This window comes from Schistocerca serialis, chromosome 5 (assembly GCF_023864345.2).
Source record: "Schistocerca serialis cubense isolate TAMUIC-IGC-003099 chromosome 5, iqSchSeri2.2, whole genome shotgun sequence".
Classification (NCBI taxonomy): Eukaryota; Metazoa; Arthropoda; class Insecta; order Orthoptera; family Acrididae; genus Schistocerca; species Schistocerca serialis.
This window is the reverse complement of record NC_064642.1, coordinates 121,912,206-121,940,055: the sequence shown is the minus strand read 5'-3', so window position 1 is coordinate 121,940,055 and position 27,850 is coordinate 121,912,206. Positions and strand designations below refer to the sequence as shown.

The following is a 27,850-nucleotide window of genomic DNA, read 5'->3' as shown; positions in this document are numbered from 1 at the left end:
GTAGGACAGGCAACTTTCGGAGGTGGTGTGTGGACCAAAACAATCAAGTCTAGTAAACAGAGGCTCTAAAATGAATATCTTGAGAACTATGTTCATTGTACAAGTGCTCATAGGCCTTATGGTTCGCATTTTAGATCCAAAGTTTATCAGACTTTTTTCTTGTTTGCTCCATACTGCCACCTCCGAAAGTTACCTACCCTCAACAGTGCCAGTACACGTAGGACTACAACGCACTAGACAAGCTGGCTGCGACTGCCTGGCTGCGGCAGCCAATAAAACAATGACGTTTCATTGTAGCCACGCATTAGACAGCGATGGTTTCCTGGCTGCAGTATAGTATAAGCTGGATTGCACGGCAGCGAGCTGGATCCGCGCAGCCAGTTGTGTGAGGAAGGGTGTCTCGTGGAGACCACATGTGACTGCCTTCATTCTCTGTGCATTTGTGGAAGCACGCAGATCTTGTTTGCACCCAGTCACAGAATTCGCGATGACGTTACATATGAAGAAATTTATTTTCACAATTGTGGTGTTTTACTGCTGATAGTTTTTTTTAAAAAAAAATTCAGCATTTTCTCCCCTGTGCGACCATTTGTAGTTAGTGTCATGAATCTTGGAGTTACTAGGTGACACAGAATTTTGCAACAACAAATACTTTGTTTTAGTTTAAAAAAGGAGAAATAACTAAATTGTGACTATCACCATGTTACCTTCGAATTTATGAACATTTGCTTGACGCTATTTGACAGAAGGTATGTCAGACCTGCAGATTTCATTGTTTTGTTTTATGTTCATTTGATCTGCATAAAAATACAAGCAAACAGAGTAAATAATAATATCGTTACAACAAAGATCTATTAAGCAATAACAAAATAATTTACTTGTGGCAAAAATTGTATTTATCTAACTACAACTGACATTAGATTTAACATAATTATTGGTTGATCAGATGTACTTAACGAAAAGCTGATTAAATTTTGGAAATTTATTTGCCAGTAATATTTGATTAGCAATTCAGGATTAATTGTCAGTGACCATGTCATTTCTAGGTGTAGTGGATTGCTTCGTTAGAGTCTTCAAGGAAGAAGGCTTTCTCAGTTATTGGCGGGGAAACCTTGCTAACATCGTACGAGTTGTTCCCTTACAGGCCTTAAATTTTTCACTCAAAGACAGATACAAGGAAATATTTCTTAAAGATGAACGTAACGCAAGTTTTTGGAGACTTTTTCTTGGAAATTTGGCATCTGGTGGAGCAGCGAGTGCAACATCTCTTACCGTTGTATACCCACTGGATTTTGCTCGAACAAGGTAACTACAGGCTATGAGGACATGACTAATTTTGCACGAACGATGTACACGAGATAAGACTGCAATGTCACTGTAGATCAAAGTTGCTTCTTTGCTTCTGTAATTCTCTGTCTTTGTGAAAACTGCACATAATTTACTTCTTATACTTTTATTGGTTTCATTTGTCATAGATACAGAACTTATTGAAAAAGTTTGTCTTATATTTTGTGCTTTTGCTAAACTTACAATGTAACATAAGACAACTAAGGGTTATTAAATAACGAAATATAAGAAACTATCCTCAGAATAACAGGTGATTTTATGAAATTTTACTATCCAGCATCTTCAGAAGAAAATATTGTCTAATTTCTTTTAGCTGTATGTTGTCAATTTGAACGAATATTTTGTCAGTAGTATCTACAGTCAGATATAATTCTAATTCAGTTAATATTATAAGTCTCTTTTCTGATTGCAGACTGGCCGCAGACACTGGCAGGACTTCCGTTGATAGACAGTTCCGTGGTATGACAGACTGCTTGGTGAAAACATTCAAGTCAGATGGTATTGTTGGGCTCTACAGAGGTTTTTGGATATCCTTACCTGGTGTCATCATCTATAGAGCAGTTGCACTTGGAGGTTTCGACACAATAAAGGCACTACTGCCTCAATCAAAACAAGATTCTATGGGTACATCATTGTGTATTGCTTTGGTATGTACACGTGAAAATACAATTTACATTTGTCGCTGTCAATAGGTACTATTTATAAATGAGATTACAAGCATTATATGTATATATTGCCTATGATTTAGATAACGTGTTACATATCTCAAAGAAGTTATGTAAAGTATTTCAAAACCCTCCAACTTGTAGAAACTGCAAAAACATTTGAGCAATTTTCTTATCTCAGGAAAACTCAAGCGCGAAGCAAAAAAGATCATAAAAAAGTATGATTTGCTTAAAAAACGACGATTACTTCTTTATATTGATAACATTTCAGTTATAACGGGAAATTTTAAGTCAGATTAATGAAGAATCCATCATATAACTTCCCCATCTTTCAATCACCTTCTGTCAATGCAGACAATGGAAATGTTCGAAAACGTGAGTTACTGAATAAATCTGATGCAGCTTGAACGCCAAGAGGATGTTTTAGCAAGGAGCCTCTGTGAAAGACGTCTGTGCCCTATCATGAAGCATTTTACTGCAGGATCTGAAAATAATTAGTAGAAACAAGATGAAATATATACATACGAGAATTTTGGCGGCATCTGAGAAAAACCTTTGGAAGATAGAATAAAGCTTATACAGGTTTCGGAGCAAAAGCAGTAAATAAAAGAAATAAAAAGAAAACAAAGGCAAATTACTGTAGGTGAAAGAATGGTGTAGGAAACGTGTTGCAATGTTTAGCTGCATCATTTTGTAGGAATTTTATCGAATGTCAGCCATTTCTGGTTTGATTCAACCACATTTTACATCTAAATCAGCTATAAGAGTTTAGCGATGACACTGATAAACGTGCTGAATAGTTTCAGCTGTTGTGTGGCCTCTTATTTAGTCATTCTGCTTTTCTGTACGGAGTATTCCAGTGATCAACGTATCTTAAGGAATGATGCATAGGAGGAAATGTGCCGTTTTGCAGTAAGGGAACGGGCTCGAAAGCATTGAAGTTAAATGTGTTGTGTAATAACTGTGCCAGTGGAATACGAGAAGAAATGAGCCGTTCATACGATGTAATTATTTGGTTTATTGCGTATATAGCTAACACCGTGGGCAGGCACCACTGTCTTGCAAGTAACACATTGGGAACAACAGCTAGACCATTATCATTCAGAGGAATAGCAAGGGTTAGGCCCTGCAGACTTCGGACATCACACTCTGTTGGGCCAATAACTGTTGAAAGAAGGTTCGCTTTAACGGCCCATCGACTCCGTGGTCATTAGAGATGGAGAAAGAGCTCGAGTAGAGAAGGGAAATTCGCAGTCACCTTTTCGAGGGAACAGTCCTAGCATTCCCCTCAAGCGATTTTGGGAAATCAGGGAACCTAAATTTGGATGACCGTGCGAGGATTTGAATCGCTGCCCTAAAAAAGGCAGCCCAGCGTCTTACTACTGCCTCACATCATTCGGTCACATGGCTCCTACAACGCAATATGGCCGATACTTAATATTCTGCGTATATAATTTTCTTGGTTTTTCGGTTGGTACGTGCTTCCTACATGCTTAACTACATCAGTGTAGACTTCTAAGAGCCATATAATACTACCAATCGTTCTGTCTAGGCATAAGGGAGACATGTGTAATGTTAACTGTGTTGCATGGAATAAATGACCTGCACCTACCAGTTTCGTTTAAGTTCACAAATGTTGACTGTGAATGTTTCACTTAAGCTGTTGATAAGACATTAAACTGCTCTCTAGTAAAGTAAGTACCAACATAGATCTCCTCATGCCACTGTTTGGCAATTCGTCTTTGAGACGGTTAGAGTAAGTAGATGGTCGCCAGTCCAAATCTTACACGTGCTTATATTAACCATTCAGCTATGCAGCGTTACGGATATTACATGTGGATCATACTATCTTTTTGCACATGCTCAAGAACGTGATTAGCCAGGAAGAACAGTGTCATATTTTACAGAAAACCTTCCTGTACGCTATTTTGTGCAGATATACAGACCATTACTAGGTCCACGTCTACATAGTAACGTCTACTTTTTGAACACATTAATTTTTAGATTTTTTATCTAACATACGACTGAAAACACAATACGTTTGTTAAAGATATATAAAAATATATAAAACAAAGATATTAATGAAAATAAAATAGTTTAGTGTAGAAACCTTTATAACATTTAGGTTAATTCTCATTATAAAGTAATACCAGTAGCCGATCACTGTCATTAGTGATATTTACTGAGAACGAAATCGATGTCGCAACTTTACTGTAATTGAACCTAACTACGAATGAAAACATTTTGTATCAAAAGAGCTGAGTTAGTTTACTGCTACTTACATCGAAAATTCTGCGTCCCTTGGGAGTGTCAAGAAATTTTTTGCATTGTCTACGTATAATATTAAAGTACACTTTGCACAACGTCCTGCAGGGTCTGGAATTTTTCGCCGCAATATCAAGATAGCTTGGTCACTATTTTCGGTATGAAAAGAAAGTTCTCGAATACTGCGCGGTTTGTGCGGATTCCACACGTACATTTACATAACTATTTTGCAATTCACAGTCAAGTGCCTGGTAGAGGGTCCACCTAACCACCTTCAAGCTACTGCGTTTCTCTACCGTTCTATTCTCGAACAGCGCGCGGGAAAAATGAACACTTAACTCTTTCCGTGCAAGCTCTGATTTCTCATATTTTATTACAAGGGTCATTCTCCCCGTATAGGTGGACGCCAACAAAATATTTTCTTATTTGGAGGAGAAAGTTAGTGACTGAAGTTTCATGAGGAGATCCAGTCGCAACAACAAACATCTCTATTTTAATTATTGCCTCGTCAATTCGCCTGTCATATCCGTGACACTCTCACACCTATTTTGCGGTAATACAAAACAAGCTGACTTCTCTGTATTTTTTCGGTGTCCTCCGTCAATACTGTCTAATACGGAACCCACATCGCGCTGCAGTACTCAAGAGGACGGACAAGCGCAGTGTAGGCAGTCTAATTATTAGACCTGTTGCATCTTCTAAATATTCCGCCAATAAATCACAGTTATTTGTTAGCTTTCCCCACAACATTTTCTATATGACAGTTCCCTAAGTATTTAGTTGAATTCAAAGCCTTTAGATTTGTGCGATTTATCGTGTAACTGAAATCTTCCGAATGTCTTGTGATACTCATGTGGAAGAATTCACGCTTTTCATTATACAGAGTCCATTGCCACTTTTCACACCATACAGATAGCTGGTCTAAATCATTTTGCAGTTGGTTTTGATCACCTGATGACTTTACGAGATGGTAAATGACAGCATCATCTGCAAACAATCTAAGAAGGCTGCTCAGGTTGTCTAGTAAATCGTTTATATAGATTAAGAACAGCAGAGGTCCTAAAAACTTCCTTGGGGAAAACCAGATAGCTCTTCTGTTTGACTTGATGACTTTCCGTCAGTTACTTCGAACTGTGACTATTCTGAGGAAACAACGAATCCAGTCATACAACTGAGATGATACTCCTTAGGTACGCAATTCGACTAGAAGTTGTGATTCTTGAAGTTTTCCGGGCGTATTGAATGTTCGATGAGGTTTCGGGATTGCAGCCCGATCATGTTGACTTCTTACCACGATTTTTCGGCTGGCAACTGCCCAGCCATATTCAGGTGAGACTTTAAGTCATTATGAATAAACTGTCTTCTCTCAGAAGAAATTAGAGAGATTACCGGGTCGCAAGCCTTGTGCAGTTGAAACCCGCTGTCACCATTTATAAGATTTTGTGCTAGGCGTATTTCCAAAGATTCTTTAATTACTCAATCCCAAAAAGTTCTCGCTGGGGCCAAGATTTTCGTGGCAGAAAAATCCATAGCGTGTCCTGTGGTAATACAGTGCTCAGCTACAGCCGACTTACTGGGCTGCGAAAGGCGAATGTGGTGCTCATGTTCAACGCACCATTCATGTATTGTGCGTGTCGTCTGAACGATGTAAACATTACCACACTGGCATGAAATTTTGTTGATTCCGGCCTTCCGCAGGCCCAGCTCGTCTTTCACTGAACCGAGAAGGGCACTTATCTTCGCTGGTGGACGTAAGATTAACTTGATGTTTCCTTAGGATCCTGCCTACTTTAGATCAAAGGTTGCCGACCTAGGGGAGGAACGCCCTGGACTTGAACAGCTCTTTATCTTCTTGATGATGTGGGTGGTCACGTTTCTTCCTTCTTCGCGCTGTGCTAATTTGATGTGGAGAGTAACCATTACCTCTTAACACCGGCTGTAGATATTCTAGCTCCTTTGTAAGGCTGTCTCCATCAGAAACAATACGAGCACGGTGCACCAACGTTCTAAGGAAGTTTGTGAAGGGTAATGGCACCTCGACGCTTGCAGGTAAAGGTCCGTATGTGTGGATTTACGGTAGACAGAATGCCCTAATGATCCATCCACTCTCCTAGTAACCAAGACGTCCAAAAACGGCAAGCAACCATTCTTCTCCATCTCCATCCTAAACTGGATGTTCTTGTGGGTTGCATTCAGATGTTGCAAGAAACGTGACAGTTCTTTTTCACCATGGGCCTACACTACAAAAGTGTCATCTACATACCGCCAGAAGACTCTCGGCTTAAGTTCTGCCGAATCAAGTGCCCTTTCCTCAAAGACTTCCGTAAAAAAGTTTGCTACCAAAGGCGAGAGAGAACTGCCCATGACAACACCGCCAGTCAGCTCAAAATATTCGTTGTTAAATAAAAAGTAGGCTGAGGAAAGGACATGATGGAAAAGTGCTGTTATCTCGGCCGTGAACTTATTGCTGATGAACCATAAAGAGTCCATAAGAGGAAGCTTAGTGAAGAGTGAGATGACATCGAAGATCACTAATATGTTAGTTTCACTGAGTTGAAGTGACTTCAGTCTATTGATAAAGTCAGCCGAGTTCCTAACATGATGCGCGCACTTCCCCACAAAAGGTCTCAGTAGAGAGGCGAGATGTATTGCCAAAACATACGTGGGAGCACCGATATTACTGACGATCGGCCTTAAAGGAACCTCTTTTTTAGGGATCTTTGGGAGTCCATATAACCTGGGTGGCACACAACTATGAGGTCTTAGTCTTTTGGCCACTTCTTGCGGAATAGAGGAAGAATTCTGCAGATGTTTTCCTTTCCACTTTCGCTGTGGGATCTTTGTCAATCTTCCGATACATTGGTTCACTCAGCAAGTTATAAATCTTCTGTCTATAAACCTCACTTGGCAACAGCATTGTGGCGTTTCCCTTATCCGCGTGAGGATCTTCTCGTAGCTTCCGTAGTTCGGCCCTTTCCATGGCAGAAATGTTGCTCTTCTGAGGTGGAGCTTTCGTCAGTGCACGACATGTTTTACGTCTTCTTTCTTCTGCTAGGAAGAGGTCTAACAGCTTCCTCAACAGCACTAATAAAATCTGAGGCAGGGTTTTCGGCATAGGGACGGAGTTCAGGCCTTTCCCAAGCACAGACATTGAAGTTTGAAAGGTAAGAGCCGAGGTACTGGCAGAAGTAAAGCTGTGCGGACGGGGCGTGAGTCGTTCTTGGGTAGGTCAGATGGTAGAGCACTTGCTCCCGAGTTCGAGTCTCGATCCAGCACTCAGTTTTAATCTGGCAGGAAGATTCATATCAGCGCATACTCCGCTACAGAGTGAAAATTTCGTTCTGGAAATATCCCCCAGGCTGTGGCAAAGCCATGTCTCCGCAATATCCGTTCTTCCAGGAGCGCTAGTTCTGGAAGTTAGGCAGGAGAGCTTCTGTGAAGTTTGAAGGTAGGAGACGAGGTACTGGCAGAACTAAAGCTGTGAGGACTGGTCCTGACTCGAGCATGGGTAGCTCAGTTGATAGAGCCCTTGCCCGCGAAAGGCAAAGGTCCCGATTTTGAGTCTCAGTCCGGCAGACAGTTTTAATCTTCCAGGAAGTTTCATATCAGCGCACACACCACTGCAGAGTGAAAATTTCATTCCACATGTGCAAAGCTCAACATGCGTTTTAACAATGTTACGAAGTGTGCTGCAATAACTTTTTTACAATAAGTGTGTTGTGGTGGAATTCAAGGACATACACATCCCGCTAGAAAACAACTAGGATCATAACAAAACGAACCGTTATCTACTGGAACGTATTGTGCAGCAGACGACATGCTGTTAACTAAATCATCTATGTAACGAAAAATGTTATCCATCTAAAGACGGACGTGGTAGCCTGAAAGCAGTTGTGGCAGTAAAATAAAACATTCAAAAAGTCTTTTGTGGCTGGTTGCGTCATTCACCAGTGAAAAAATCGATTCTCTGTGGTACGTGTACTGTATAGCTTTCTGGAGGTGTATGGCGCCCACTGTTCACACCCAGTTACGGTTCCAAAATTGTGCTATGCTCGCATTAGTCCTATAAAGTGATCATCAGCAATGGAAAATGCATGAAACAACGACATGCTATGAGGAAATAGAAAAATGTATAGCAGCAATGTTTGACTTATGAAGTTACATACTGTGGTGCACTAACTCGGTGAACAGAACACAGTCTCTTCCACATACAACGTCTCTCAGGCAAATGTATACACAGGGATTGCAGTACCTCTCAAACCCCTGTCACTGACTAGAATCACTGCAGCCATAAAACTGAAGACTCGATTTATGTCTAAGATGTGGCAGGGAAATGGAGTCCTTCGTGTCCATCTTTGTTCATCTAAAGGAGGATGGTGAAATAGGTTTTCCATTGCTTTGGTGGACATGATTCATCAGACATGCATTGGAAGTCTCCTACTGACTTTGGAATGGGGAGGTTTGCTGTTAACGATTGCATGTAGATAGAACTCTATATTGCACACAGAACACACAATTGTATACCAGTCGAAAACAGGTCATACCACACAACTGATACAGTCCAAGAGAACAACGGGAAGAAAGTGGTTAAATTTGTGATAAATGACCTACCACAACATCTCCCTCTCTCTAGAATGCGTCATCAGTCTACCATTAAAGTATACCTCGTTACAACCCCTCTCAACCAATTACTCTATCTACTTTCTATCTACTTTAACGCAGATTCATGTAAATTTAGAGGCAGATGGTTCTCTTTATTAGGAATGTATTCAACAGAGCAGTCAGCTTGTTTGTATTGCTATTACCTCGTAGACATACAGCAGAATGACGTTAAAGAAACCATGCATCAACTGTTTTGTAAGGTATTTGTTAGATGACGCCTTTTGGTTGTGATTGGTGGAGTGTACAGAGACACACATTGTAAATTCTGTTTGCTGGAGTTTAAAATACTTAGACAGTTTTGCACACGGTCAAACATACGATTCATTCTGTAGTTGTATATTGTAGTCTCCAAGCTGGTAATACAATGCTCTTTAACTAAGGAGGACGTAAAGTTTATCAGAGCCACATGTCCGGATACTGTAAATACTGTTTGTTAGAGTTTAAAACACCTAAACAATCTTGCACAGGGTCAAACACGCGATCCATTCTGTAGCTGTATATTGCAATCCCCAAACTGGTTACACAATGCTCTTTAGCTAAGGACAACGTAAAATTTTTCGTAGTCAATTGTCCAGACACTTTATAAAAATCTATAAGGTGGTGCCAATAACTTTGGGGTAACAACCTGGGCGTGTGATCCGACATATATAAATTTATTACTCCACATTTGGCGGTCACCCAAGTTAAACAATATATTCCAGACGTCTTATACCTGTCTACGAAAAATTACTGTCTCCCTGGTTCCCAGTGCTTCCATGCCGACTTTTCTTGTATTCCTCTTGCTGTCACAAAGTCGTTCCCATGTACAAGAATTTTCCTGAACCAGGCAGACATGCAAGTACTCTCTCATTCTCCCTCAATCTCCTCACATTTTGGCGTATTTCCCCACAATTTATACGAATTTTCCGTCAATTTTCATAATTTTACCTATTTTACGGTATATCACTTCTGCTCATGTGATCATGATCTCACTTCTGACCACGTATTCTAAATTGCTTGCAAATGTAGTACAATTGTTAACTCCTAAACAACAGCGCTATTTTTCTGTATGTATGTATGTGTGTGTGTGTGTGTGTGTGTGTGTGTGTGTGTGACGGTTTCACATGCCGCCCCCCCCCCCCTTAGCCCATACTCAGAAAACTACCGCCAGTGAATCCAGCTTCAGACACCGCCCTGGCCAGGCCATATCACAGGTGGATTAGCCTTCGAACACCATCCTGGCTGTAATGTGTGGTGGAGCGACCTCCTAACCCTGTCCTGCTCATAATGCGTGGTGGATCCTCTTTTGAACCATATCCAGGCCGTAACAAAAAGTGGATCGAGCTCCAAATCTTATCCCAGCCACAATGCATGGTGGATACATCTTCGAACCCTAATCCGACCGTAACATGTGATGGATCCACCACTTTCGAACCCTATGCCTGGCTGTGTGGTGAATCCACATCTATGAGCTCTATACCGAACCTAGCATGTGCCATGGGGACACCCCCCACCCACCCCCCACCCCCACAACACACACACACACACACACACACACACACAGACATAGAAAAATAGAACAGTTGCGTTAGGTGTTAACAATTGTACCACTTATATATGCAATTTTAGAATACACTACCATAAGTGAGACAAAATCGCTAAAATTACGAAAATAGAAGCAGAATACGTATAAATTGAAGGAAAATACGCAAAATGTGGGGAAACTGAGGTAGAATGAGAGAATACTTACATTTCTGCTTTGTGCACGAAAATTCTTGTAGATGCTAACGAGTATGTGATAGCAAGAGGAATAGGAGAAAATGTCGAAATGGAAGCACTGGGAACCAGGGAAACATTAATTTTTCGTGTACAGCGATAAGGCGGCTGGAATAGATTGTTTAAGGTCGATGACCACCAAATGTAGAGTAATCAAAATGCTGTATATTATAAAAGTTAAATGCACAATGTGAGTGCCGCTAAAACTCAGAAACGAGTGCCAGTACGATCAAGGGAGTTATATAGTATGGTATCCCTCTATTCCCCATTCATGAAGAAGGTTCCAATTTTTACCTGAAGGGCGTGCTATTGAAGCTACAAGGGCTGGGAAGTTTCGCACTGAAGTTTCTAGAGCATTCCAGTGTATTCGAGAACATTCCAGAACATTCTAGAGTAATCGAAAGCATTCTACAACATTCCGGAATATTCTGGAATATTCCTCGGTGCTCCGGGATGTTCCGGAATTTCGGGAATAGTCTGTAACATTAGGGACTATTCCAGAATGGTGGGGCTACCCAATGATGGGGGAATATAAAGGAAGACCCGTCGTGGTTTCGAACATCAGTTTCTTATCAGTGACGAAGGGTAGAAACGACAAAGTAGTGCAGTGAGTGAATAAAAACAAATAGTGAAGTGTGAGTAGTCAAAGTGATACAGTGACTGAATATAAATCGGTAATAAAGTGTGTACGTGTATTTAGTGTATTTGTTGATAAAAAGTTAATTTGATTTATATTTTAGACAATGCCAAAAAGTAAAAAAGGAGGAGGTCTTGCCACTTCTCAAGCAAAACGACGAAACCGAAAAGAACAGCGAAAAAGCGAAACAGACGAAGAGCTCGAAGCACATTTAAGTTCCCAAAGAACGAGAATGAGCACGGAGAGAAGCAGAGAAACCGAAAATCAGTGAAATGAAGAATCAAGAATTGCGAAGCAATCTTATAATAAAAGACTGTGAACTCAAGCCAGCCGTGAAAATAACGTATTATCCTACGAGAGGCGCGGACTAGGACGAATAAACAGTACAATCTAACAAATGAAGCATTCCTCTACGACCCAATGAAAGAACGTAACAAACACGTGATAATCAGAACAATGGATAAAATCTGCCAATTTTGCAATGCGAAAAAATTCGGTACAGAAGCATGACTGCAAAAAATCGATTACCACCATTGGAAGCACATCCGCAGGAATTTTTACATTACATGGCCGGGGAAACTCCGGAGTCAAAACACTTTCTTCAAAATATAAAAGCGAACAACACCTGCTTCCAAATGACTTCTTTCGGTGTCACTGCGATCAGTGCTACCAGAGATGAAATCGTTTACGTTTTTTTCCATCCAAGAACAAACCTATCACAACATGGGTCATTAATGCCACTACCCAATGAAGACTAAAAATGTCTGCAAGTATATTTCATCGGAAATGAAGAAACATAAATCGATCAACAATGCACAGATATCAGTGGATTGAGACGAGAAGTAGTCAGAGATGTAGAGGATCTTACACGAACACAATCAACTGATTCACATACTCAAAACAGCACAAGACCGAATGATTTCTGATTACTATAAGGCTATAATTCGAGTAATGGAGAATGGAGAACGTTGATTTAATGCGCCTCAGATAGACGAAGTCGCCATCATAATAGTAGACAATGAAAACGCAAGCTGTGACATAATTGTACAACGAAGAACAAGACTACAACGTACTGCAGAGACACACCGTTCATATTATGATGCCCTCAAATATCCATTAATATTTCTGCACGGAGACGACGGATGTCATTTTAATGTGAAACAAAGTCAACCTGAAACAGGCGTAGAAACAAAGACAACAAAAGTCACTTCCGAGGAGTTCTATGCTTACCACTTCATGACCAGAGACAATGAAGCATTATCACATGCTCAACACCCGCCATTTATTCCAACAATTCCTGGTAGATATGTATGCAAAAATAGAAGCGGAACGGATGCTTTACACAAGACTGAATCAGAATAAACTTCGCATGGAAGAATACATTCACCTTCGACAAGCAATCATAAATGACGGAAACATTCACGATATTGGAACAATGTTAATCTTACCCTCATCACACATAGGAAGTCCGAGACACATACACGAATACTCTCAAGATGCCATGATCTACATAAGAAAATATGGATGACCTGACCTCTTCATAACATTCACAATCAACTCGTCGCGGCCAGAAATCAAAGAACAACTAAGATACGGACAAGCCCCCAAGCATCGACACGACATAATGGCCGGAATTTTCCGACAAAAACAAATGAAATTTATTGAATTCATCACAAAATACAAGATTTTGGAGCCGTTAGATGCTGGATATACACAATCGAATGGCAAAAACGAGGACTGGCTCACTCATACAACCTCATATGGCTACACGACAGAATTCATCCCATGGATATCGACAGAATCATCCAAGCTGAATTTCCCAATCTATACGAAGATCAGGAACTGTACCACATAGTAGCGAAAAACATGAATCACGGATCATGTGGGCCATCAAACCCTCTTCGCCATGTATGAGTGACGGAAAATGTACAAAAAAAAAAAAAAAAAAAAAAAAAAAAAAAAAAAAAAAAAAAAAAAAAAGAAAAAGAAATTACCCAAAATCATACTTGGACGATACACAAAACAGAGTTGTCTTCTATCCCAAATACAGAAGACAACCACCCAAGAACGGTGGCTTCACAGTAAAAATACTAATACGAGGCAGCATAATCAGTGGGTAGTACCACATAACACACTACTTTCCAAAATGTTCCAAGCACACATAAACGTAGAACACTGCAATTCAACGAAATCTATCACATACGTCTGTAAGTATGTGAACAAAGGCAGCGACATGAAGTATTTTAAATAGTCAAAGACAGTGCACAACAAAACAGAAACGATGAGATACTCATGTACCAAATGGGAAGATTTCGGTTCTCCCATATGGGAATATGGACCAACTGTGCAACATTTAGCACTACATTTGGAAAACGGACAGAGACTTTACTTCACAAAAGACGCCTTCAGTAAAATTTCGAGCGAACCACCATCACATAACACAATAGTAACATCTTTTTACCAACTGTGCCAAATGGATCCATTCGCGAAAACATTACTATATGTCGACATCTCTATCTATTATACGTGGAGCACAACAAGAAAAATCTTTCGACGACGAAAACAAGGAATTCCAGTAGAAGATGATCCAGGAATCATGAAAACCAGCCCACTAGGCAGAGTATACACCGCACATCCGAACAATGCTGAATGTTTTTATCTCTGGATGTTGCTACTCGAAATACGGGGACCAACAAGTTTCACAGATCTCAAGACTGTTGACTATTACCTACGTCAGACGTACAGAGAAGCGTACCAACGCCTAGGACTACTGGAAAACGACAATCGGTAGGAATTAACACTACAAGAAGCGTAACTCACAGCCTCAGTTGAACAAATGAGAGACTTTATTCTCCACAATTCTAACAACATATAACCCACCGAATTCAAAATAGCTATGGGACTCCTTCAAAGAGGGTACAAGTGATGACATACAGTACGAAGCCCGAAAAGCTCATCCAGACCTGACCATCGAATTCAACTACGATGTCTCCAATGAAACACTCATTCACCTAGAAGATAAATGTGTAGCAATAAACAATCAGACCTTATCACAACTTGAGATACAAGCACCAAGAAAAGATGCTTTTATGGAAGGAGGACGAACTGCCCATTCCGGCCTACAACTACCGTTGAATATAGCCAAAGAACAATTTCCGGTACATAAAGTCTCCAGAGCATCTGGACGGGGTGAACTTCTAAAACAAGCTAAAATTATCTTCTGGGGCGAATGAGGAATGGCACATAAAAAATCATTCAAAGCCTTGGACAGAACATTATAAGACTTGCGAGGAAACTCTGAAGTAATGGGAGGAGCGGTATTCATAATCTCAAGGGATTTTCGACAAACACTTCCAGTAATCCCCACGTCAACACCAGCAGACGAGATCAATGCACACTTATAAAAATCACATCTCTGGCCACACAGACAAATACTGAGAAAAACAAAAAGTATAAGACTTGAACTATCGAAAGACGAAACAACAGCATATTTTGCCCAACAACTTTTACAAATAGGTGAAGGCACATGTCCTACTGACCAAATGACCGGCCTCATTAAACTCAACAGTAATTTCTGCAACATAACCACTACTGAAAACGAAGTCATCGATTAAATTTATCTAAGCATTGTTCACAATAATACCAATTCGGATTGGCTATTTGAAAGGGCAATTTTTGAAACTAAAAATAATATTGTCGACGATATCAACTTTAATATCCAAAAGAAAATTCGCGGTGAAGTGAGAATATATAAATCGTTCGACACGATGGTATAAACTTCCCTACAGAATTTCTTCACTCTTTGCAAGTTCCAGGAATTGCATTACACTGCCTTCGACTCAAAATTGGATCTCCGATCATACTACTCAGAAATCCCAACCCACGAAAACTATGTAATGGAACACAGATGATCGTCAAACAGCTATCAAATAACTTCATCGAAGCCGAACTTATGACTGGAAAGTACGAAGGACACAGACTATTTATCTCCAGACTTCCAATGATCTCTACTGAACAGCCATACCAATTCAAAAAACTGCAATTTACAATCAAATTAGCCTACAGTTTTACAATTAACGAAGTGCAAGGACAAACTTTAAAATGTTGCGGCATCGACGTCAAAGACTCCCTGTTTCTCTCATAGTCGACTATACCTAGCTTGAAATTCGAAAAATCTGTACTTATATAGTCTACCCAGGATAACAAAATGAAAAATGTTGTTTATAAACAATTATTGTAAATAGTTAGAATATGTTTCCAATAAAATTTTTTTGGCTCTTATACTTTCAAGTTTGTCCTTTTATTCCAACTACCACACACTCTCATATCAGCTCCCTGAGCGAAGTCGGGTACAGCAGCTAGTAAATTTATACAGGGTGTTTCAAAACTGACCGGTATATTTGAAACGGCGATAAAAACTAAACGAGCAGCGATAGAAATACACCGTTTGTTGCAATATGCTTGGGACAACAGTACATTTTCAGGCGGACAAACTTTCGAAATTACAGTAGTTACAATTTTCAACAACAGATGGCGCTGCAAGTGATGTGAAAGATATAGAAGACAACGCAGTCTGTGGGTGCGCCATTCTGTACGTCGTCTTTCTGCTGTAAGCGTGTGCTGTTCACAACGTGCAAGTGTGCTGTAGACAACATGGTTTATTCCTTAGAACAGAGGATTTTTCTAGTGTTGGAATTCCACCGCCTAGAACACAGTGTTGTTGCAACAAGACGAAGTTTTCAACGGAGGTTTAATGTAACCAAAGGACCGAAAAGCGATACAATAAAGGATCTGTTTGAAAACTTTCAACGGACTGGGAACGTGACGGATGAACGTGCTGGAAAGGTAGGGCGACCGCGTACGGCAACCACAGAGGGCAACGCGCAGCTAGTGCAGCAGGTGATCCAACAACGGCCTCGGGTTTCCGTTCGCCGTGTTGCAGCTGCGGTCCAAATGACGCCAACGTCCACGTATCGTCTCATGCGCCAGAGTTTACACCTCTATCCATACAAAATTCAAACGCAGCAACCCCTCAGCACCGCTACCATTGCTGCACGAGAGACATTCGCTAACGATATAGTGCACAGGATTGATGACGGCGATATGCATGTGGGCAGCATTTGGTTTACTGACGAAGCTTATTTTTACCTGGACGGCTTCGTCAATAAACAGAACTGGTGCATATGGGGAACCGAAAAGCCCCATGTTGCAGTCCCATCGTCCCTGCATCCTCAAAAAGTATTGGTCTGGGCCGCCATTACTTCCAAAGAAATCATTGGCCCATTTTTCAGATCCGAAACGATTACTGCATCACGCTATCTGGACATTCTTCGTGAATTTGTGGCGGTACAAACTGCCTTAGACGACACTGCGAACACCTCGTGGTTTATGCAAGATGGTGCCCGGCCACATCGCACGGCCGACGTCTTTAATTTCCTGAATGAATATTTCGATGATCGTGTGATTGCTTTGGGCTATCCGAAACATACAGGAGGCGGCGTGGATTGGCCTCCCTATTCGCCAGACATGAACCCCTGTGACTTCTTTCTGTGGGGACACTTGAAAGACCAGGTGTACCGCCAGAATCCAGAAACAATTGAACAGCTGAAGCAGTACATCTCATCTGCATGTGAAGCCATTCCGCCAGACACGTTGTCAAAGGTTTCGGGTAATTTCATTCAGAGACTAAGCCATATTATTGCTACGCATGGTGGATATGTGGAAAATATCGTACTATAGAGTTTCCCAGACCGCAGCGCCATCTGTTGTTGAAAATTGTAACTACTGTAATTTCGAAAGTTTGTCTGCCTGAAAATGTACTGTTGTTCCAAGCATATTGCAACAAACGGTGTATTTCTATCGCTGCTCGTTTAGTTTTTATTGCCGTTTCAAATATACCGGTCATTTTTGAAACACCCTGTATATGTTGGAACACAAACGCAGGTGTGACCCTAAAGTTGTCAGCACTACCTAATAGATTTTAATAAAGTGTCCGGACATATGACTATGACAATCTTTTCATACTCCTTAGCTAAAGAGCACTGTATTACCAGCTTGGGGACTACAGTATACACCTACCGAACGAATCGTGTGTTTGATCCTGTGCAAGACTGTTTAAGTGTATTAAACTCTAAGAAACAGAATTTACAATGTGCCTCTATGTACTCTCTGCCAATCACAACCATGTGGTGTCAGCTAACAAATACCTCAGCTAACAAATACAGTTGCTGCATGGTTTTTAACATCATTCTGCTGTATGTCTACGAGATAATAGCTGACTGCTGTGTTGGATGCATTCCTAATAAAGAGAACCATCTGCCTCTAAAATGTACAGGAATCTGCGTTAAAGGATGATAGAAATCAGATAGAGTAATTGGTTGCGAGAGGTTGTAACGAGGTATGCTGTAATGGTAGACTGATAATGCATTCTAGAGAGAGGGAGATGTTGTGGCAGGTCATTTATCACAAATTTAACCATTTTCTTCCCATTGTTCTCTTGGACTGTATCAGCTATGTGGTATGACCTGCATTCGACTCGTATACAATTGCGTGTTCTGTGTGCAGTATATAGTTCTACCTACATGCAATCGTTAACAGCAAATCTCCACATATCAGAGTCAGCAGAAGACTTTCAATGCATGTCTGATGAATCATGTCCAACAAACCAGTGGGAAACCTATTTCACCATCCTCCTCTAGACGAACAAAGATGGATGCGAAGTACTCCATTTCCCTGCCACATCTTAGACATAAATCGAGTCTTCAGTTTTATAACTGCCTCCAAATTTACATGAATCTGCGTTAAAGGATGATAGGAAGCAGATGGGGTAATTGGTTGAGACAGGTTGTAAAAAGGTATGATTTATTGTTTGACTATTGTTGCATTCTAGAGAGAGGGAGATGTTGTGGCAGGTCATTTATCGCAAATTTAACCATTTTGTTCCCGTTCCTCTCTCAGGCTGTATCAGTTATGTGGTATAACCTACGTTCGTCTCTTACGCAATCGCGTGTTCCGTGTGTGACTTAGAGTGTTATCTACCTGCAATCGTTAACAGCAAAACTCCCCATACCACAGTCAACAGAGGACTTCCAACGCATGTGTGATGAAATCATGCCACCGAACCAATGGAAAACCTATTTCACCATTCTCCTCTAGACGAACGAAGATGAATGCGAAGTACTCAGTTTCCCTGCCACATTTTGTTCATAAATCAGTTCCATAACTGAACGTGTTATAAAGCTGCTTGCAAATTTAGTTCAGTTGTTAACACCTACACAACAGTGCTGCTCTTTGTGTGTGTGTGTGTGTGTGTGTGTGTGTGTGTGTGTGTGTGTGCGTGCGTGTGTGTATGTGTGAGTCGGTTTAGACTGGGGGACCGTCAGCACATTTACTTCTTTTAGGATCCCATTTGCTAATCTAATTCCTACGGCATCGCCCGACAGACTGCGATGTTATTCAATTACCCTTGTTTTAATTTCGTTGGGGTTCATCTTATAGCTTACAATCACTTTTCAAGACACTATCCATCCCATTTAAATAATCTTTCAAGTTATTTGCTGTCTCAAAAAGAATTACGGTAGTACTGACAAAACACAGAAGTTTAATTTCTTCTCCTTGAATTTTAAATCTCTCTTTCCAATTTTTCCTTAGCTTCTTTCACAGTTTGCTTGATGTATAGAATGTGTGACACCTGACAACAGGGATAGGCTACTACCCTGTCTTGACTCCCTTCTTAACTACTGCTTCGCTTTAATATCCTTCGACTTATAATTATAGTCTAGTTCCTATAAAAAATAGTAAATAACCTTTTGCTGTCTTATTTCATCCCTTATACCTTTAGAATTACAGAGAATGTGTTTCAGTCAACAATGCTCTATAAATACTATAAATACAGGTTTGCTTTTCTTCAACCTGTATTTTAAGATAAATCGTAGGGTCAGTATTACATCGCATGTTCCTGCAATTCTCCCGAATCCAACCTGCTTTCTCTGACGTCGGCTTCTCTCTGTCTTCACTTTGTGCTGTGAGTTATTCGTGGCAATATTTTACGTCCACGGCGTATTTAACCGATGGTTTATTAATATTAACACCTGTCAGCACGTCCTTTCCTTGGAACTAGAATTATTACATCCTTTTTACGTCTGAGGGTATTTCGTCTGTCTCAACACATCTTGAATACGAGATGGAGTAGTTTTGTCATGACTGACTTTCTCAAGGATCTCAGAAATTCCGAGGGAATATTATCTAATCCAGGGACCTTGTTTCGACTTAGGTCGCGTGAGATTTTCATATTCTCTTGGTCGCTATGTGCAAACTACTAGTCCTACAGAAAAAAATGAACAGGACCTTTTAGTAGGAAATTTTGTACTAGGATATGTTTTCGCTGGGGGCTGTAGTATTCCAATAATTCAATAAAAACGTACAAAAGTGACCTACAAACGGTTTTTTTTAATAACTCGAAAACCGTGGCGTCCAGAAAATACGTATCCCGTTACAAAATTTAACTACATCAAATTTCCTACAAAAAGGTCTTGTTAATTTTTTCTGTAATATTAATAGTTTGTGCATAGCAAGCAAGAGAATATGAAAATTTCGCGCTTTGTTTTAGAAGGCATTGGGGATTGCATAAGGATCGTAGGCAGGGGCAGCTCAATCACCCCGTATGTTCCTTCTATCTTGCTGCCTTTCCTTTGTTGTTTACTACTGGCTTTTAATCTTCTTCAGTGCTTCATATTTCATGTAGTTCAGCTCAGTTTCACACCATTTTGTATAGAGACTAGCATTTCTGTCCCCCTTTCTCTTCTGTCTTATTCTCTGTTTGCCAGATATTTGTATAAGTTCTTCCATGAAACAATGGAAATTCACTTATTACAAATTAACTGGCAACAGAACGCCACGCCTAGAATTCGCAGCAAACCTCCCGGCTGACTAAAAACTGGGCCTTTGTTCAATTCGTCTTATGCGGACTGGCGACTAGAGAGCTTCTGAAGCACGTAGCCATGGAGAGAGCACTTACGTTCAGAGATTTTATGCAGGTTGGCTTAAACATCACAAATACAGCAACTTATCTTGAAGAGAGAACCACTCAAAGACACAAAACTAATGTAAGGTGCACCGCTGGAAATTTTAGCAGTATTATTATTGTCGGCGTTACACGCCATGTATTTAGTGTATATTACTGGTCGTAACCTCAGACCTTTCTCTGTTGAACCGGTTTATGGCAAAACGTTATATAACAGAATTTGTAGAAATGTCCAGTTACATGTTGACCAAATATCAGAACAGTGTAAAACTGACAACTCTCTCGTAATGTAGAGAAATGTAAGGCTATGTACTTCACAAAACGAAAAAAAGGAAAAGAAAAATGTACGAGGGACGTTCGATGAGTAACGTAACACATTTTTTTCTCCGTTAGTATCATGGCGCAATATTCCTACTTCAGTCCCTATAGTTTCATGACTTTTTTGTAGGTGGCGATACCATACATAGCCTTCAAATTGGCATCTGCAACAAAGATGCGATCCAAGCAAAGAACTGTGTCATTTGGCGGAAAACCAGAGCAACTCATTTATTCATCGGTTCTTGCGCAATGTCTACGGAGAGCTGGCAGTGAACAAAAGCACGTTGAGTCGTTGGGCGAGGCGTCTGTCATCATTCCGTTGCAAATCTGTCCGATCACCCGCGTGCCGACCGGCCGCACACAACTACACTCCTGGAAATTGAAATAAGAACACCGTGAATTCATTGTCCCAGGAAGGGGAAACTTTATTGACACATTCCTGGGGTCAGATACATCACATGATCACACTGACAGAACCACAGGCACATAGACACAGGCAACAGAGCATGCACAATGTCGGCACTAGTACAGTGTATATCCACCTTTCGCAGCAATGCAGGCTGCTATTCTCCCATGGAGACGATCGTAGAGATGCTGGATGTAGTCCTGTGGAACGGCTTGCCATGCCATTTCCACCTGGCGCCTCAGTTGGACCAGCGTTCGTGCTGGACGTGCAGACCGCGTGAGACGACGCTTAATCCAGTCCCAAACATGCTCAATGGGGGACAGATCCGGAGATCTTGCTGGCCAGGGTAGTTGACTTACACCTTCTAGAGCACGTTGGGTGGCACGGGATACATGCGGACGTGCATTGTCCTGTTGGAACAGCAAGTTCCCTTGCCGGTCTAGGAATGGTAGAACGATGGGTTCGATGACGGTTTGGATGTACCGTGCACTATTCAGTGTCCCCTCGACGATCACCAGTGGTGTACGGCCAGTGTAGGAGATCGCTCCCCACACCATGATGCCGGGTGTTGGCCCTGTGTGCCTCGGTCGTATGCAGTCCTGATTGTGGCGCTCACCTGCACGGCGCCAAACACGCATACGACCATCATTGGCACCAAGGCAGAAGCGACTCTCATCGCTGAAGACGACACGTCTCCATTCGTCCCTCCATTCACGCCTGTCGCGACTCCACTGGAGGCGGGCTGCACGATGTTGGGGCGTGAGCGGAAGACGGCCTAACGGTGTGCGGGACCGTAGCCCAGCTTCATGGAGACGGTTGCGAATGGTCCTCGCCGATACCCCAGGAGCAACAGTGTCCCTAATTTGCTGGGAAGTGGCGGTGCGGTCCCCTACGGCACTGCGTAGGATCCTACGGTCTTGGCGTGCATCCGTGCGTCGCTGCGGTCCGGTCCCAGGTCGACGGGCACGTGCACCTTCCGCCGACCACTGGCGACAACATCGATGTACTGTGGAGACCTCACGCCCCACGTGTTGAGCAATTCGGCGGTACGTCCACCCGGCCTCCCGCATGCCCACTATACGCCCTCGCTCAAAGTCCGTCAACAGCACATACGGTTCACGTCCACGCTGTCGCGGCATGCTACCAGTGTTAAAGACTGCGATGGAGCTCCGTATGCCACGGCAAACTGGCTGACACTGACGGCGGCGGTGCACAAATGCTGCGCAGCTAGCGCCATTCGACGGCCAACACCGCGGTTCCTGGTGTGTCCGCTGTGCCGTGCGTGTGATCATTGCTTGTACAGCCCTCTCGCAGTGTCCGGAGCAAGTATGGTGGGTCTGACACACCGGTGTCAATGTGTTCTTTTTTCCATTTCCAGGAGTGTATGATTCCTTCAATGTTGGACCGTGCAGACATACTCTTTCGAGATTATTGACCGATCACAACCAGACACTCGGTTATCTACGGATCACAATCAAACACTTCACTGCTATGCTGTAAGTTTCTGTTGGTAGTGCTGACGAACTCGTCCAGTAGTATGGGTACTCAGAGGTTGGTTCCTCGCTGCCTAACATAAGCCCATAAAGAGCAAAGAAGGACTGTCTGTTCGGAATTGCTTGCGCCTTACGAGGCTGGGAGTGACAATTTTTTGCCGAACAGTGGTTCAACACTTCGTATCGGAAATAAACGGCAATGCGTGGAGTGGCGCCACACCACCCCTAATCTCTCTAATACCCACAAAAAGTTAAAAGCTGCACCATCAGCCGATAACGTCATGGTGACGGTCTTCTGGGAATCTGAACGGGTTATTCTGTTTGATGTCCTCCCTCATGGTGCAACAATCAATTCGGAAGTGTATTGTGCCACCATCAGAAAATTGAAAAAACGACCTCAGCATGTTCGTCTCCACAAAAAAAAAAGCAAACGATCTTCCCCTTCTCCATGAAACCGCAAGGCCTCACACAAGTCTGCGCACCCAAGAGGAGATCACTAAACTTCACTGGACTATTCGTCCTCATCCACACTACAGCCGGCTTCCATCTGTTTGGCCCAATGAAAGATGCACTCGGCGGGAAGTGGTACGTGAATGATGGGGAGGTTATTACCGCAGCAAGATGTTGGCTCCAAATCGACCAGTACATTGGCCCATGCTGCCATGCATGGTGGCGTACGACAATCACGTTGAACAGAGGTTATTTTGAAAAGTAGGGTTTTGTAGCCAAAAGAGTGTGAATAATATGGTGTAATGGAATGCTGAATAAAACCAATCAGCTTTCAGAAAAAAGTGTGTTGCATTACTTATCGAACACCTCTTGTGGTAAATCGAAAACAAATTAGTGAGCTTCTGCTATGCAACGGACGAGTCACAACTACTTCTTGGCAGGACTCTACGGAAGACTATTTGTTGTAAATCGTGGGAGTTTATAAAAGAAAAAGTAGGACAGCCTGTACTGGAAAATATCTGAAGTGTAAGAAGTCTACGTGATGTTGGAATAACAGAATATCGAACGTATGCAAAGAAGGGCAACACGAATGATCACAGGTTCTTTTGGCACGAGAGTATAACAGAAAGACTGCAAAATATCAAAACTCGAAACAGAGCGGAAATCTGGTTTAAAATTCCTAGAACTATTTTTCAGGGATGAATGGCGGCTGTTGCTATCCTTCTGCAAATCGAATACATGATGACCATGAGTACATAATTAGACCAATCACAGTCGACACAATGGAAAATAAGCAGCCACACCTCTCACGCTTCGTCCATGAATGACTCTGATGGAATCCTTACTACATATCATGTCGCAAATTACCCTCTGCTATTCATTTTGCAGTGATATGGAGAAATTAGATGTGGATGTAGATGTATTGTACTTACATATTCTGTATAAGAGTGGTAAATTAACCTCAGTAACTGCTTCAAAGCTAAATGGAATCCATTCGTTACAGGGAGTAATGTCGCTTGCTACCGCAATGTCGCACCCTTTCGACACGGTACGCCGTCGGATGATGATGCAATCTGGACGGAAGGGCAGCGACGTCATGTACAAGAACGCTCTCCAATGTTGGGCTAAGGTCTACAGATTGGAGGGAGCCCGCGCTTTCTTCAGAGGTGCACTTCCCAACGTCCTACGGGGCATTGGGGGTGCCATAACCATTGTACTGTATGATGAATTCAAGAAACGTTCTTACGGAAACCTTAGCAGACGCGTGCCCTCTTGACGCCACGAAAAAATGAAGAGACCACGAGCACAGTCCCGGTATATCAGAGCTACGGCGAACGACCCAGTAGCATCAACACTTGGGTCTGAGCGACGGAGTTATGAGAACAGAAATTCGTCCATTCATCTTCTTTTTATACAAGTTTATGTTTATTTCTAGTTGTGCATAGTTTACCTTATTGCTTCATGTGTAAACAAGTGCCAGGACCGACGCTGAACGCATATGTCTTTCACACATCATGTTACAGTTTTTTCGGTGGTAAAACACCGAATGTGTACAGTATACAGAGTACCAACTTTTAATTTCTGAAGTAATAAAGCCGGAAACTTTCCAAGTGGTTGCTACCTTCGTACCTTTTCTAAATCGTTTTTCTAATACTTGAGTGCTAAGGAAGTTCAGAAACCCACTGGGACATAATAACAATTGTAAAGATTTAGTTTTTAAATTGTGAAAGGAGTCAAATATCACAACACTAATGAAATAATTTCATATACAACAACCAATGTAAACAGAAATCTCAGTATTAAAATGACAGAAAACTTCTCGACCATTTTCAATCATATTAGGTAGTGTCTACATAAAGCCTATAGCTAGACAGGTTGTAAAATTAGTTTACAATCATCCAACATTGAAATAAGAGGAAAGAGATACACTTATGTTTTGTTTACGAAGCTACACGGTTGGTAAATGGTGTTCTACGTCGGAGCGGTGTAAACACACACACACACACACACACACACACACACACACACACACACACACACCGATTTTTAAATTTTTGTCTGGGATAATCGATAACATAGTTCCAGAAATAAATTAAAAATATGTTCGTGGTAAACAAATCCGTCACAGTTGTAAAATACTTTTATTGACCGAAGTTTTGCATGACAGATGTGGTTATACACCACCACGGTTTCAGGGTGTTAACCCCATCATCAGGTCTATCTGAAATCTGTATCTGAAGCAAAACAACAGTTGTAACCTACTCCATAAAACAATTAGAAATTTTAAAGAATTAAGGATTAACGTTTATAAATTAAAAGTCAGATAAAATCACGGTGTTTAACACGAATACGGTCCGCAGCGTTACCGTTCAGTCCGCTCCCCGTAACTGCACGGGTCACCCGGGTGCGCTGTATTAGCGTTCGGTAAGTACTGGACTCGAATGTAGGCGTTTCCTTGTGGTTCACCACATCCCGGTGTAAACTGATTTGCGGTTTCTGCAGCGCAGGATTGTAACTTAGTTTAACATTGGGCTAATGTCTAATGTCGTATGGTGACTTTATTTTTGTAGGCTGCATGCTTTCCGGTGGCAATTCTGCGACTGAAAGTTGGGGGTTTTCTGCAGCTACAGTTTGGAATATTATATGAGGGCCTACCTACGGCAGATGTTTGCCCACTGTACTGGTGTCCACAATTAAAGCAACAAACCTATATTTCCCCATTCTGTGATTAATTCACGATATAACCATACAAACTGTCAACAGATGTCCGTACGATTCTGTTCTGCTCAGAAGATGGCATTCCGGTGAACGGACAACCATGCCAACGGTAGAGTCAGGGCACCTCTCAAACGGGGTAGTGTTTGCCGGGTAGTCCCACATCCACAATGGCCGTGTACACAGCCGCAGACGGTGCAGTACGGCACAGAGAAGGCCCCTACCAGGCTCTCTGCGGTGGAGGGCCATAGGAAGAATGGAACTGGGACAGTCAAAACTGAATTGGCCCGATGGCTTAATATGAATCATTCTGTTGCTTTTCGGATGTGGCGACAGTTTATAGAGGCCATAACTGTATCCCGAAGACCAGGACAGGGCCGACCACGTGTGACTTCAGAAGAGAGGACCGTTATTTGGCTGTAAGGGCACGACGGTACCACCTTAGTGCTGCACGGCAACTAGCATCTGACCTCGCAGCCTCCACTGAACATCTATCGAGGCAAAATGTGTACAGAAGGCTTCGGCGGAGTGGTGTTGGTCTGGAGAGTGATTCTCGACGGATTCACATCTGTATGGAACGTGGAACACGATTGCAGGACCCAAACATTGTGGATTGGAGGATCCCTAATGGTGTGTGCAGGTGCTATGTTGACAATTCGAACACCTCTTCATGAAACTGTATGGGTGAATCGGCAAGGTTTAACTGCTGTCAGGTGCCGTGACGAGATCTTGGGACCTTATGTACGGTTGTTGCGAGGAGCGGTGGGCCCAGACTTAGTATTGATGGATGTTGATGCTGGACCTCATAGAGCACATGTGGATGATGTTTGCTTGGAAAGTACGGCGGCGTGGCCTGCTCGCTCTTCCGATTTGAATCCCGTAGAGCATGTCTGACATGCACTAGGGAGACGCGTTTCATCACATAAGCATCCACCAACCTCTCCAAGACTTGCTAGCAGCTCTGCAGGAAAAGCTGGCGTTATTGTCTCAACATGAGCTTGATGACTTCATTTACAACATGCCCTGTCGTTGTCAGGCCTCTACTGCTGCCAGAGGTGGTCACACCCCATCTGAGTACATTAAACCAGTTGTCGGAATGCGGTGCAATTCCGTTAAGTTGGAAAAACGAAGAACGTAATTGTCTACCTCTGTGCGTGTTGCAGTTGTTTACATTCTGTATTCTTTACATTTTTCTACTTTACTATTACCTGTTTATACTGTTTGGTGCCAAAATAAACGCAAACTTGAAAAGTTTCCGTTTGTTGCTTTAATTTTGGACCCTAGTGTAGTTGTTTGGGCATGGACATGACATCCTACTGTTGCTAGGTAGGCTATTTTTTAATCATTTCATCTGATTTTTCAATTTGTAAATGTTAATCTTTAATTCTCTAAAATTTCTTAATTGTTTAATGGAGTAGGTTACAAATGCTGTTTTACTTCAGACTAGCTTTACACCCGCTGCTTTGGTCACTTGGGCTGTATGGTCTGCACAAATTCTTTTTTCTTTAATCGAATTTTTATGTTGTTCACAAATTTCAACAGCTTCTAAACTTTTCACGCTAATTAAGGTCACAGAAGCACGGTCTTTCGCTACGTACTCCTGACGAAAACGCGATTGTTGTAGCTGGAGTCGAAGGTTTTTGTTAATCATGCCTTTTGCGTTCTTGCGGCAACGTTACTTTGAACCTTTCATCCCATAACATATTTCTTTGTATCTAATCGCAAAGCGAAATTCCAACTTTCATAGATTTAGTCTTCAAATTTTTTTTTAATACAACGAAATGTTTTCTTAAAAACATTCATCCCCTATTTTACCCCACAGGGACTTTAATTTCCAAAAACATTAAAACACGTATTTCTCTAATTTGTAACAGAGAATCGAAATACAAATTTTCATAGATTTAGCTTTGAAAATGCTTTTATAATGAAATAATTTCGTAAAACTTTTTATTCTCTACTTCACTTCCGTAGTGGATTAATTTTCCAAAAACACTGAATAACGTATTTTTTTAAATTTGTAACAGAAAAGTCAAATACCAGTTTTCAAAGATGTAGCATTAAAAATGTTTCAGTAGTTCTTTAATGACGACTTACTTTCAAAAAACTTTCACCCAC

At 41.7% G+C, this 27,850-nt stretch overlaps 1 protein-coding gene across 1 annotated transcript in view; it reads left to right on the top strand.

Annotated features, from left to right (window-relative positions):
• LOC126481788 (ADP/ATP translocase 1-like) overlaps positions 1-24,296 on the top strand; it is a 37,401-nt gene extending 13,105 nt beyond the window's left edge. Inside the window, exons 2-4 of the mRNA XM_050105743.1 lie at positions 1,047-1,305; positions 1,760-1,994; positions 24,024-24,296. Coding sequence (XP_049961700.1) covers positions 1,047-1,305; positions 1,760-1,994; positions 24,024-24,296 — 767 coding nt within the window. The remainder of the gene's footprint in view (positions 1-1,046; positions 1,306-1,759; positions 1,995-24,023) is intronic.
• Positions 24,297-27,850: the final 3,554 nt, after the last annotated feature.